Source organism: Trichosurus vulpecula, chromosome 7, assembly GCF_011100635.1.
Source record: "Trichosurus vulpecula isolate mTriVul1 chromosome 7, mTriVul1.pri, whole genome shotgun sequence".
In the NCBI taxonomy this organism is placed as follows: domain Eukaryota; kingdom Metazoa; phylum Chordata; class Mammalia; order Diprotodontia; family Phalangeridae; genus Trichosurus; species Trichosurus vulpecula.
Genome location: NC_050579.1, coordinates 72,433,825 through 72,448,136, shown reverse-complemented (window position 1 = coordinate 72,448,136; position 14,312 = coordinate 72,433,825). Strand labels below are relative to the sequence as shown.

Here is a 14,312-nt window from a genome sequence, read left to right as displayed (position 1 = left end):
AGAAGCAACCCTATTTTACCACTAATTGGCCTTGAACCATTACTTCACATTTTAAAGAGGGAAAAAGAGAAATAACCACAATCTAAACCAATCATGTCAGAAAAAAAAAATCACAGGACTCTTTGACTTTCAAAAGTGGAGCATAGCAGTGTCAGAGGAGAGAAGGGGGTATATTTGAGAAATGTTACAAAGGTGAAATCATCAGGCATTGGCAACAGTTTAGACATGGGAGGCAAGAGATAGTGAGAAATCCAGGATTGAGCCTGAGGAACTGGGAGGATGATATTGCCCTTTATAGTAGTAGGGAAGGTAGGCGGCAGGGAGATTTTAAGGGGGAAAGGTAATTGAGTTTGGTTTTGGACATGTTGAATTTAATATGTCTGTTGGAATTCAAGATGTCTGAAAGGCAGCTAGAAATGCAAGATTGGAGGTCAATAGAAAGTGTGGGACAGGATAGGTAGATTTGAGAGTCATCAGCATAGAAGATGGTAAAATCCGTGGGAGCTGATGAGATCACCAAGTGAAGTAGTATAGAGGGAGAAGTGGGCCCTGGACAGAACCCTGAGGGACAGCTATGGTTAGAGGGTGTGCTCTAGAAGAGGATCCAGCAAAGGAGACATGAAGGAGCAATCAGATAGGTAGGATGAGAACAAGGAGGGAGTGGTGTAAAAAGTATCGAGGAGGAGGAGGGAGTGATCAGTAGCGTCAAAGGCTACAGAAAGGTTGGTGAAAATGAGGATAGAGAAGTAGCCTGTGCTTTCAAAAGATTTCTAAAGGGGAACTATATTAAGGATACATTAAAAAAAGGAGGCATTTGAAGGAGGGAGAACAGTTAATAGAAAAGTGAGAGGTCAAGAGGGATTAAAATACATTAGTAGTTATATCTGTAAAGACAGTGGGGCGGACGTGAGAGATTTGGTGATGAAGGGAACATCAACAAAACGTGGCAACTAATTAGATTTGGAGGGATGTCTTATAAGAGTCAAGGATTTGGCTATGAACCAAGATTACCAGAAGAACGGTGGTGCTTTTGACAGAAATAAGGAAACTGAGAGGAGGAATTCTTTCAGTGATAAGTACTTCAGTTAATAGAACTTATTAAATATTTCTGCCTTCTGTTAATCTTATCATTACCCTAATCATGTCAGAGAGAAGCTCTTCCTGGGCTAAATAATAGGGGCCTTTTCCTTTAGAAACTAGTTAAACTTTGAGTAAGAATGATGTTAAACTATTTCAGTGTAGGACATTATTTTGGAATTGATTGATAAAGTTTTCTCATTCAGATCAGACCAAGGACTTGGGACAAAGATAATATAATATTATTTTATAATGTGTATCCTAAAGAGGCAGTGAGGAGAGGATTAGGCACAGGGGACTTTAGTATACTTGGCATACTTCCATAGTCCTCTTTCATGTCAGCTGCTTCTTATACTTGTCCTGTATTTGGCTTCATAGTTCATAATGTGTCACTAGATTCAAGGATCTGTGATTTCTTTGATCTGGAATCTCCCTCTCTCCATTGATGAAGCCTGTAACTATCTGTAATTTAGTAGATTGCCTTTAGTTACCTAAGGTTCAGAGAGATCTATGAATTTCTAGCCTCAAGAGAAATGTACAGAATGTCATAATCCCAGTCCTCTCCCCTCAGAAATGACTCTACCCCAAAGACAATTTGAGGTAATGTTAAAAGGAGTCTTAAACAAGAAAAAGAATCATCATATGTTAAAAGGTAGTTTGGGGTTAATATTTGAAAGGGTCACTGTTTAGGCTCTTCCTGGACTATGATTCCAGACTGAAAGGTACTCCACCCAGAGATTAATATCAGTATCATTCATCATCAGCAGAGAGGGATGGATTATAGTGGTTTTTCTTCACTACACTTAGATTATCAATTAACAATCCATACACTTTAGGGGGTGGAGAAGGCAATGATCCAAATTGATTAGAGGCCTTCAGTCTTTCAAAATTTTGTTTTAAGTTGACAAGCTTTTGTTAAGCACCTGTCTTGTTTCCAGGTTCTGTTGTCAGAGCTTATTTCCACCCTTAAACCATTTCCTTAAGAAAAGCCTTTTATTCTTGATCTCACTGACCTGGTCTGTGAAGAGAAGTCTAGAAAGAGTTTTTAGACAAGAGAAATATAGTAGTAATAACAATAATAATATTTATATAGTACCCGAAGTTTTGCAAAGCGCTTTACAAATATTATCTCAATTGATCTTCACAATAGCCCTGGGAGTTGGGTGCCACAATTATCATTTTACAGATGGGGAAACCAAGGCAGACAAGTTAAATAATATCCCTAGTGTCACACAGCTACTAAGGGTCCGAAGCTAGATTTACAGTCTTCTTCACTCCAGGCCCAAAATTATCCAATGTACTTACTACCTATTTGTAGAGAAATCAAGAAGATTTTTTTAAAAATATACTTCTACAAAAGCAAACTGTTTTAAATAGTGCAACATTGTATCTGCATTGCTGTATGTTTAATGAGGAGTTGGAGAAGTAAGGGAATTTGCAAGAGAATATCTTCACTATATCAGGGTACATATTTACTTTGTAACAGGTTATATTTCTCCTATCCTACCCTGAGGTTTCCTCAGACTTACTCTTTTATCTCTTGCAGGTTTCAGCAACTTTTGCTGCAAGTTTGGTAACCAGCCCTGCTATTGGTGCCTACCTTGGACGAGCATATGGGGACAGCTTAGTGGTAGTCCTAGCCACGGCTATAGCTTTGCTAGATATCTGTTTTATTCTTGTGGCTGTGCCAGAATCATTGCCAGAGAAGATGAGGCCAGCATCTTGGGGAGCGCCCATTTCTTGGGAACAGGCAGATCCTTTTGCAGTAAGTTACTTATGAAAGTTATTTATACTCAGCCCCCCCCCCCAAAAAAAAGGTGAATGGCATAGATATTAGGGTTGTTGTGTTTTTTAGGATCTGAAGTCCCCCACCTGGGTAGTACTCAGATGGATCTGTGATCTCTTTGATTTGGAAGTTCCTTTGACCAATGTAAATTGTAACCTATTCATGTATGTCCGTCCTCTGTGGTTCTTATCCATGTTCTCCTATAGGTTTACCAAAAAGTGTTTACCCACCATGCTGGAGGACTTCCTCGCTTTCTCCTGACAGCTCGAGGGTACCAGTGCAATGTTTTGGATCTCTATCCCTCATCTGTCACCAGTATTTTTTATTATTGTTTTAAAAATAATACTTACCTAGATAATAAAGCTAAGAATATATTGAATTACTGGAGTAGCCAAAATGACAAGTTTGTAAAAAAAATTAAGATAAAGCTTATCTTTACATATTAAGATTAATTGATTATTTTTGGTTTAAGACCTTATAGTTGTCTCTTTCTTGTTCTAGTCCTTAAAGAAAGTGGGCCAAGATTCTGTAGTGCTGCTAATTTGCATAACAGTGTTCCTCTCTTACCTACCGGAGGCAGGCCAATATTCCAGTTTCTTTCTATACCTCAGACAGGTAAATAGTCCAATTCTGACAAAATGGAATTTTCTTCTTGGTTCAACCATAAATATTTTATATTTAGTACCAAAGAATTGTTTTCAGGAGGGAGGCATTTTTCCGTGCCATGGAGTTGCTTTTTGTTATAAAAGCAGTATTTGTTTTTATAGATAGCATTCTGTCTGGCTAATACTGTTGATCATTTTTCATGTTTCCTTTTGCAAAATGGGGATATGTTCCTCTGTATACAGTGATGCTACTAAACTTTTTCAGAAGGATATAGGCTCTGATGGTCCGCCTTCCATCTAGGCCCTTCCTTGGGTGTTATTTGGTGCATTTAAACGTTTATATGTACTTGCCTAGTTCCTTTGTGACCAGTAACAGACATTTGAGAGATGTCTGGATAGGAATAACATAGAAATGTTTTGTCTTTCATCTGCATAGAGTTTAAATGGAGAATATTAGCTTTATACAGCACTAGAGATAGAATAGTTGTTTGTAAAATAGACCGAAAATGCCTCTTTTGAAGTAATTTCCACTTGTTTTCTCCATATCTCCCAAAGAAAGTTTTCCTTATTACATTAGTTATTCTTGGAAGGCGCATTAACTATCTCAGACCTATAAGACAGTCTTTGAGTTCAGTAAGTATTTCATTGAATGCCAGGCACTGTTTCAGAGCTTTCTTCTATAATACAGTATTGTGCTTTTGTACATCATGCTGTAGTATTTGTCATCTGTTAACATAAGCTTTTTCAAACTCTAGATAATGAGATTTTCACCAGAAAGTGTTGCAGCATTTATCGCTGTCCTTGGCATTCTTTCCATTATCGCACAGGTGAGTCCTGTCTCCGAACTTCACCTTCAGCCTCAGATGTTAAGGTTCTGTGCCATCCGGCAGCAGTTTGCTACAGCACGAGTTACGAGCGTCAGAGATAGTGAGGAGTAGTGGGAGTGGAGTCAGAGAGACCTGTCTTTAAGTTACCTACCTCTCTGATCCAGTTTCTTCATCTGTAAAATAAGGAGATTGCACTACGTGTTCTCTGAGGCCCTTTCCAGCTCTAAATCTACGATTCTTGATCACCAAGAGAAAGGATGTACTGCCAAACCCTCTGGGGAAAAAATAGTTTAACTACTTGTTTAAAGGGATTGTTTTGTTTGTTTTATAAAAGAGACTATTTTTAAGTTGCCCAAAAATTGTTCAAGAGGGGGAAAATGATTCTTTTAAAAAGCAAGGTAATTGAGTTTGAAAAGCCCAGCCTTGGATTTTTCTGAAATTACAGGCAACAGTGTCATTAAGTGGCGTATGACATATGCATATGATAGAGAAGAGCAGAGTTATCTGTTAATTTGGCTCATATATTTCTGTCAATGTCTACTCACACATTGAAGAGGAAAATCAATTTCAGGAAAGGAATCTAGACTTCTGTTGTATTCTTCCTCTTGAATTCAAATAACAGTTCTTTCATAGTAGAGTATGTCTTGCTTCATTAGCTTTAATTTCACTTATATAAGGCCTTACATTTATTGGTAGAGATTAAAAGTTGGAAGGTCTAAAATACAGTCTCATACCTGGGTGCCTACAGTTAACAAGAATAGTCCAATTTAAAATCTAGCCCTAGGGACCAGCTAAAAAATGACAGGCCTTGGTTTGGCTCCTGAGAAAACTGCAAGTTAAATCATAGAGTCTGAGTTGTGAGGGACCTCAGAGTTCATCTCTAACCTGTGCGTTTGGAGGAGTGGAATCCTGCTACAGTATAGCTGCTACTAAAAGCACAGATGAGAGAGAAACTTGGTATCTTCCTAGCCAACCCTTTCTACTTGTGAATGTTTCAGATTGTTAGAAAGACTTTCCTCATATTGAGCAGACTCTGCTTTTTTGCAGTTTAAAACTCATAGGCTTTAGACTTGAAGGGCCCTTCAAGATCATCTCAGGCTCCCAGACCTTTTTTTATAGCATTTAATGTTAGTATGTATTAATTTTAGAAAACATGTAATAATTAAGGCTTCTGTGAATTCAGTACTTTTCTAGGCTGATTTGCATTTGATTAATCATAATAGCATCTACATATATTGAAAAAATAAAACACATATGAAAAATTTCTATTCAGTTGATTCAAAATGATAGCATTTATATATAGCCCTTTAAGTTGTAAAGCACTTTATGATAATTATTTGCAACAACCATGCTATCATCTTTATTTTACAGATGAGGAAACAAACTGAGAAAGGTTATGTAACTTGAGTAGGGTCACACCAGTAGTGTCTCAAGCAGGATTTGAACAGGTCTTCCTGACACCAAGTCCCCCACTTTTATCTGTTGTACCACCTAGCTCCTGCTGATGTCTTTACTTATGAATTCACAGACATCTTGCAGTAACAACTGATTACTCCAGAGGTTTATAGCTGAAAGATTGGGAACTGCTGATCTGACTCTCTTCATTTTATGAAGCAGCAAACCTGAGCTCCAAAGAGATTAAGTGACTTGCCCAGTGTCACCCAAGTAACAAAATCCTTTGATCTTAGTCCACTAACTTCACATCCAGTGTTTCTTCCCCTCTCCCATTCTGTATCTTCCTCCCCTTGTTACTCAGTCTACCTTTTTGCACCTTCACATGATAGTCCTGCAAGTACTTGCCTGTCTCCCCCTCACCCTGAACCCCATCACCCTTCCAGCTTTTATCCTTTGTGAGTTAAATGTATCCAGGTTCTTTGACAGATCATGGGATGCCATGCTCCCTAGTACTTTGATTATCTCAGTCGCTTACCTGGATGTGTTGTTTTCAGTGTCCTTCCTAAAATGTTAAGAATACCTGGTGTAATGAAGCAGCAGTAGATGATTTAGAAGACATTCCCTTTATGGCCTGGACCCAAGCTTCCTCTTCCATAGAAGAAAGTGGCTCTAAGGCCTTAGCCATGTCTAAATCCTATCGACATGTGTGAAATCCTCTGTGTTTTTTCATTTTTCAAATGAGAACATCTCCTGCCTGGTCTATGTCATGGATTTACTGTAACATGTTAAAGTGCTTCATATCTTGTAAAGTTCTGCAACATTAATAATACTCATTTTGCAATTAGCCTTAAAATGTATACCTCTAGTAGTATGGGAAAAATTACTAAATTGTGACCTTCCACTTTATGTGGGCACCCCAATGTATATTTCTTTTGTCTTATTTTAGTGTAGATATTTTTTAACCTTGGCTTCTTAGGTCGGCTTCTTATTCAATAGACCAGGGCTGTCCAAAATGCGGCCCACAGTGTGATTTATGCAGCCCACCTACGAGCATAGAAATTTACGTAAATGCTTTAGTAAAATAAAGGAAGCTGAGCTACCACAGAGTTTTCAAAACTAAAATGGCAAATCAAAATATGTTGTCTGTTGTTTCAATAAAAACCTAAGGTTGGACAGCCCTGCAATAGATTATATAGGTATGAGGCTTAAATGACAATAGCCACTTGACTTAGGTGACAATATGTGAGGTAAAAAAGTGTTGCATAGCAAATGTGAAATGTGTAATTGTCCACCTTTCCTCTGAATCCATAATGATTAAAAACAAAGAAAACTTTCTCCCCCTGTCTCTGCATTACAAAGTATGATTTCAGGATGTATCCTTGAGAAATATTGCTGGAAATGTAAACCAAAAGATGAGATCATTAAAATTATTCAACAGCTGTGTGTTTTTTTTTATTCTCTTAGACCATAGTATTAAGTTTACTTATGAGATCAATTGGAAACAAGAACACCATCTTACTTGGTCTAGGATTTCAAATATTGCAGCTGGCATGGTATGGCTTCGGTTCAGAGCCTTGGTATGTATATGTATATGTATTTGCACTTTAGATTTTATTGTTAGTGTATCTTGTCTAGAATGGAAACTTTTTCAAATGTTTCTTACTAAATATGTTATTTTATCTCCAAATGGGTGCGAATCTTTTACCTTGATTTGTTTGAGCTTTCTGTAGAACCAGTTTGAGAGATCGAAAGTTCTTATTTCACAGATAATTGGCTGAGCTCTTGAGCTCACTTTAAGATCACTGACTGTTCCCTAAATAGTACTTAGCTTAGTGTGACATGTTAGCTTAAAAAATACTCTAATAATCTTTTACAAAATCCCTTAACAAGGACCTGAAGTTTAGTTTATTGAGTTTTTTTTTTTCTGTTTAGAAAAAGAGAATTGATTAACCCCAGTGTTCTTTACTGGTGGCAAACCAGGAATGAGTGAGTAAAATCCAGTTGTTTTGGTCTTACTTCCATGACCCTCCTTCACAGCTTTTCTTGCCACAGTCTGGTTTCCAGCCATGAGGTGACCATGTTGCTGGTGTCAAGATGCCCACAAACACCAATATGCCTAGTATCAGAGGACTTGACTCCATGATCTGCCCTGATGTTTCAGTACAGCTGAATAATCACCTCTTTTGACCTAGATTTGCTTTTTACATAAAAAGCTTTACATAAGGCAGGTTTTGTGGTAGGGGTGGTGCTGTTGAATTTTTTTTTTTTTTAAGGGGCCTGGAGTATGGATTTGTAAGCTTCAAGATTTCTTTAATGTCAGACAAGAATATTCACTTGGCATCCCAAATGAAAAACTTCACTAAAACTTCCCTTAAATGACTCTCAAAGATTTATCTAAAATCAGCTACCTTCTATCTACTGGTCTCTTCAAACTGGCACAGAATAGAGTGAACACCTTGAAGAACAGGATTAGCTGATGGTCCTTTTGGTTTCAGTGTTCAGAAAACATGTCAATATATTCTGTAACAGGCCACATTGTCTTCTCCCCCACCACTGCTAAAAATGACCCAGTTGCAGTATGAGCTAAACTCCCTGGATGGGTAGGAAGTATGCCAGATTTGCTGATTTTATTCTGAATTTTGCCTTTTGGATTGCAGGATGATGTGGGCTGCTGGGGCAGTAGCAGCCATGTCCAGTATTACCTTCCCAGCTGTCAGCGCACTAGTTTCACGGACTGCTGACGCTGATCAACAGGGTGAGTATGATGGGAGCCAGTGGTGTGTTTATTTAAAAAGCATACAAGCGTTTTATCTGCTTGTTTTAGGACACTTCATTATCATTTGAGACTTTTTTCAATATAGAGAAAGGGTAACTGCTGGCCTACTTATAAGGGGAAAAATAAGCCCAATATTTAGTTTGCTGTCCCTAGCTTGTATTTTTAGTATACAGGCCTCTTGATGAGATTATTCCTTAGCTCCATTTCTGGTTGACAAAACAAAGATTGGTTATCAAAATATGATTCTGCATTTACAAAGCAAAGATCAGTATTCGAGATATGTTGTAGCTTTTTTGTTTTTCTGAAACAGTATAGTTCTGCTAACTGAGGATGTTCCTGCTCATAACTTTTGGAGAAAGAATTTCATGCTTTGCTCTTTTTGATGGCTGGGTATAAACTAGTTTAAGCAAACCTGGTAATAGTAGTTCAGGATGCATTGAGATGAGACTGTTGGGTAGGGGAGAATAAAAGTTTGAAAAGGATGTTTGACTCTATGATATTGGAAAGAACAGGGAGAAGAAAATGACAGTATTTAGCATAGTGCGAACACCTTAGTTGCCAGGAGACTTCAAACTACATCCCGTAGATCTTGCCAGTGACACCTAGTTTATGACAATGAGGAAGTTATCTAACCTCTCTTAGCCTCATTTACAAAGTGGATCCCTACTTTACTATGGTAATAATCTGCAATACTTACTTCACAGGGTTGTGGTGAGATTCAAATGAGAAAATATGTAAAGCATACTGCACAGCTGAGAAAATTCTCAAATGGAATTTGGTTAGAAAGAAGGAAACATGCCAGGAACACAAATACAAGGAAAAAGACAGTCCCTTCCCTCAAGGAGCTTACATTTTAATGGAAGAAGACTACAGTCAAAAGGGGGCAGAAAGGGGGTAGGGGTGGAAATTGAATAGATAAAGGTACCAGATGCAGGGGGAAAGGGGAAGTGAATGAGCATTTATATAGTGTCTACTGCTTTACAAATATCTCATTTGATCCTCAGAATAACTCTGGGAGGTAGGTACTGTTATCTATTTTACAGTTGTGAAAACTGAGGCAGACAGAGGTTAAGCAGCTTGTTCAGGGTCACACAGCTAGGAAATAACTGAGGCTAGGTTTAAACTCACGTCTTTCTGACTCTAGACTCAGCTCTATTCTCTCTGATAAGATTTTGATATCTGGAAGTCAGGACTAGAGCCATGCAAGGAATGAATGAAGGCTGACTGGCCTGGGCTCCTTCCCAAAATGGAGGCCTCACAAGGAACTCACTGGTGGGAGAAGGGATAATGTCCTGGAGGAAAGACATTCCAGGGTGAGAAGCTTGATAGGAGTAGTTAGATGTTTCAGTAATAAGGAGGCCCCAGGTACTGAGGGGGAAGTTCCAGGATGAGAGGGCAGCTGCAGTAATGGTTTCAAAGTCCACAATGTCATGTACAGGGAACCCAGAAACTGTAGGGCCTTGGTGTCCATTTTCTTTTTGTTGAGTTGTCTTCAAATTCTTCTCTGGGTAATGCATTGGTCCCGGAAGGGCTGCTCCTCAGCAGACATGGCCACTCTGTTGGATAGCTCAGTCTTGTCAGTTCCCTGGCCTAGTACTGGATGGGCAGTTTTAGTCCCCACGACCTCCAACTCTGTGTTAAGCTGCAGTCTTCAGCTGGGCCGCTGCTGCATCTATCCCTAAAGAGCAGACCCTTGGCCCTGGACAGGAGGAAGCATTTCTAGTTTGCTCCCTTTGGAGCTTGTTTCCTTAGGTGTGAACCAGTTACAGGGAAATTCTGAATAGCCAGAATAATTTGTGACATGTTATGATCAAGAAATCTAACAAAAATTGTTCCCTTACTGAATTTTCCATTCACTTAAAAAAACTGAAGGGATGTCCCTATCTTAATTAAGTGTCATTTATAGCTGGTTAGAGCTAAAGGTCAACTAACTTTTACAAATAACTTCTGTTGTATAGGCAAGGGAACTTTTTAAGGTTTTAAGATGTTTTTGCTACATTGGGTCACTTTTAGAGATTAAACTAACCAAAATGTTGTCTGCTCTAAAGCCCATCTTATGCTTAACTTGTATTTTGTAGGACTAAGGGCTGTAGAATAGCATTTTTTGACACAGCCTATCACCAGCCATGTATTTCCCTAAATGCATAATTCTAATCATTTCATTCCCTTGATCCAAAAAGTACAAAATAAAACAAACAGATCTGCTTGGGGTAAAAGACTGTCAGGGTAAAAGGATCTAGCCTCCTTTTCTTACCTTTTTTTCACTGTTCCACTTCATACAGGTCTATTCCAACCAAACCACTCTTCTCTGATCTGCCTCCATGCCATCTCCCATGCTAGACCATGACCCCTTTTCCCAGTTCAGATATACACCCGCCTTTTATACTCATGAATGTATGTTTGTGTTATTTCCTCCCTCTTGTTCCACTGTGAGATCTATGAAGCCAGGGGCTAGCTTTCATCTTTTTATCTATAAATTTTTTTTATTTAAACATTAATGTTTGTGAAATGATCATTTAATTGATCTGAGGGCTGTAATTGGAGCATAGAAATGGTTGTATTGCCAATAAGAGAATAATGCTGAGGGGTGTGTTCTTTACCGTTTAGGGGTTGTTCAAGGCATGATAACAGGAATTCGAGGATTGTGTAACGGGCTGGGACCAGCTCTTTATGGATTTATATTCTACATATTCCACGTGGAACTGAATGAACTACAGATAACAGAAACAGATTTAGGAACAAACCAAGGCCCTCAGCACCACACCCAGGAGGTATTTTCTTCTTCTTGTTCACTCTAATAAATATAAAAATTTCATTAGGCTACACTTAAGGACATACTAGAAGAGATTATTTTATTAAGTCCTGTGTAAGAGTCTGGATCCTTCTCCCTTACCCTCTCCCCTCAGCAATTTTCCAAGACTTTCTTAAGCTGTTTCTCTGATCTGAAGCAGATGGTATTTCTTTGGTACTCACAAAATACCTAAAGTTATAGCAAGAATCCCACTTTCAGATATAATACTGGATGAAAAATAAAATTAAGTTTTAGTGACATTTTTATTTCCTTTCATTTTTGCCAAGTCTAAAATCTGTAAGTTACAGCTCAGCATTGCCCAGGATTTTATAATAATTATCAGAAAATACTTCTTTCATATCACCACTTCAAAGCCAAACTTAAGAATTAATGGCTAAGAGGAAGAAACCTCCTTACTCCTACGAGAGAGAAATATATGAACAGATGAGATTTTCTTTCAAAATCCTAATTGTTTTTTTTTTTCCCCAGAATTCCATCATTCCTGGCCCACCATTTCTCTTTGGAGCCTGCTCTGTTCTCCTGGCTCTACTTGTTGCCTTGTTTATCCCAGAACATACCAACTTAAATGTCAGAGCTGGCAGTTGGAAAAAACATTGTGGTGGCCACAGCCATCCTCACAGTCCACAGGCTCCCGGGGAAGCCAAAGAACCATTGCTCCAAGACACAAACGTATGACGACAGACATGGGGGAAAATTTTGTCAGCTCCTAGTTCTTGGTTTTTCACCTGCAGTTCTGGATGCATATTCCATTTTCATCCAAAATTCATTTCATACGGTTGTTTTAAGAAACTTATCTGCATGAAAAATAGAACAATTCTCCAAAGATATCATTTAAAAAATGTCTTGTTTCACACCAATCTTTTGCCACTAAATTTTATTATAAAGCCTTAAAGTTTAGTTTCAGAAAAAAGGAAAAAGTTTTCTCCATGGCATATATATGCCTTTGCATCCATTTCCTTAAGGTGTTGAGCTTTAATTCTATTTATGCTGAGTCTCAGTGAGACACTAGTAGGTAGCATAGTTGTAGACCCAATTATTTTAATGCTGTAAAATCTTGGGTCAAGTAATTCAAAGCCTTATGCACTAAATAAGGAAAAGGCAAAACATTTTGCATTTTTTACTTTTTTTTTAATTTTATTTTTTACTAAATACAGAATCATGTTTTAAGCTTGCTTGCAGAACAGTAATTTTTAAAGAAATATCTAAGTGCATTGGGGGGAGGTGGGGCATCATATGAAATAGTTATCAGACCATTTGGTATTTAAATGGGTGGGTGTTTAGAGCCTCCAAGACTACTGGCTCAAGCACAGCTTTCCAAAAATAGTTTTCATATACCACTGTTGTTTTGATGTTTGCATAATCACAAGGACCTCAACACTTGAATACAGAAACTATAAATTATACAATAAACCGATAGTCTTGAAAATGTCAATGTGATATCTTTGTATAGATATAGTGACCTTTCAGGATTGTCATAGTAACACTTTACAAAGCTAATGCTTGTCCTAAATTTTCAGGACCCTAGAAGAGAGCTTTATATAATAATTACTGATGTGAATTTCTCTAAAGTGTATATTTTTGTGTCCAGTTATATTATTTAAGAAATGTTACTTTGTATAAATTGTGTATAAAATACTGTATAGTTTAAAATTTTTTTTGTCTGGTTATTGCTTGCTTCTTAAAATTTGGGCCATAATTGAGTACGATTGGGGCGGGGAAGGGGACGGATGGGGTTTGTAAATAAATACTGTTAATAAGTCTTAATTTGAACAAAATTAACAATTGTAGTGTGTGTGTATGTATATACACATATCATATGCATATATTTGTACCATAAGGTTTTAAGCACTTTCTCCTCATAGAATATGTAAGTATATGTTACACATATATACACTATACATACACATATACACTAACAATAATTGTTAGAAAACATATATATGCACACACATATATACATGTACATATATAATATATAAAACACACACACACATGCTGAAAACCTTCTAGTACAAATACAACCTCATTTTCCTTTAAAAGCTTGGTTTGGCTGTTCTCAATAAACTTGGGACATATACCATTGACCAAAAACCATTTTAATATTTCAGTAACATACATTAAATGTACAACATTGATTATAAACAAATGTACAACTTTTACACTGCAAAACTGCTGAAGAGTTTAAGAGATCAAACAGATTAAATAACCCATGACAAATTTCCAGCAAGTAGTTGGTATGGTTTCTGTTGTCAGATATAAGCAAAAAAAGTATGAGCATTTAAAAACTGCTTTGGTAAATCTTACTAGGCTGCTTTCATACTTAAGGGTTATGGGGAAGTAAAGGATCAGTTCCCTTTACAACAATCAAAAGGTTGCCTGAGGATGTACCCCAGTTACCAACGTCCACATTCAGTTTATAAATATGTACTATACATTATTTACAACAAAGAATATTCTAAGGTTGTTTTCAAAAAGCTGCTTCATAATTCACATTTCATTCAACTCACTGTAATCTAGTTATGTTACTATTATGGTATCCAGAAGATCATGGGATTGTAACTGAAGCATAACAGCTCAACAAAATAGGAGACTTGTAGGCATGAAGATTATCATACTATCTTAGTTTTTTTAAAAAGCATAATTAATAAAGTTAAAATTCTTCTCAAAAGGGATGACATGGTAACCTAATTTTCCCCTAGACCTTAAATTAAGTAAGACTCGAAATCCTGAAAAGGGCTTTATAACAAAATTACCTAAGATTCTAGCTAATCTTTTAAAATGTCATCTACTGATGCTGGCACTAAAGAAAAAAAGCATTTCTATCTCCCAAACACACACAAACATGTACATTTTAAAAATGCTTCTGCATGATAAAACACAAACCTTCATATTTATCTAAGGAAATCACCGCATAGAGAAGAATATTGGTGAAAATGAGAAGGGAAAGAGAGAATATATACAGTCCCAAGACTTTTTTTTTTTAAAGAAAATAATTACCATTGAAAATACACCTTTGTGACAATTAATAGTGCTC

General features: G+C 37.2%; 1 protein-coding gene across 1 annotated transcript in view; it reads left to right on the top strand.

Moving 5' to 3' along the window:
- The window catches only part of MFSD14A (major facilitator superfamily domain containing 14A), a 37,572-nt gene extending 24,644 nt beyond the window's left edge, over window positions 1–12,928 (top strand). Inside the window, exons 6-12 of the mRNA XM_036767438.1 lie at window positions 2,624–2,842; window positions 3,365–3,478; window positions 4,224–4,295; window positions 7,155–7,267; window positions 8,348–8,445; window positions 11,074–11,237; window positions 11,747–12,928. Coding sequence (XP_036623333.1) covers window positions 2,624–2,842; window positions 3,365–3,478; window positions 4,224–4,295; window positions 7,155–7,267; window positions 8,348–8,445; window positions 11,074–11,237; window positions 11,747–11,953 — 987 coding nt within the window. The 3' untranslated portion in view covers window positions 11,954–12,928. The remainder of the gene's footprint in view (window positions 1–2,623; window positions 2,843–3,364; window positions 3,479–4,223; window positions 4,296–7,154; window positions 7,268–8,347; window positions 8,446–11,073; window positions 11,238–11,746) is intronic.
- Window positions 12,929–14,312: the final 1,384 nt, after the last annotated feature.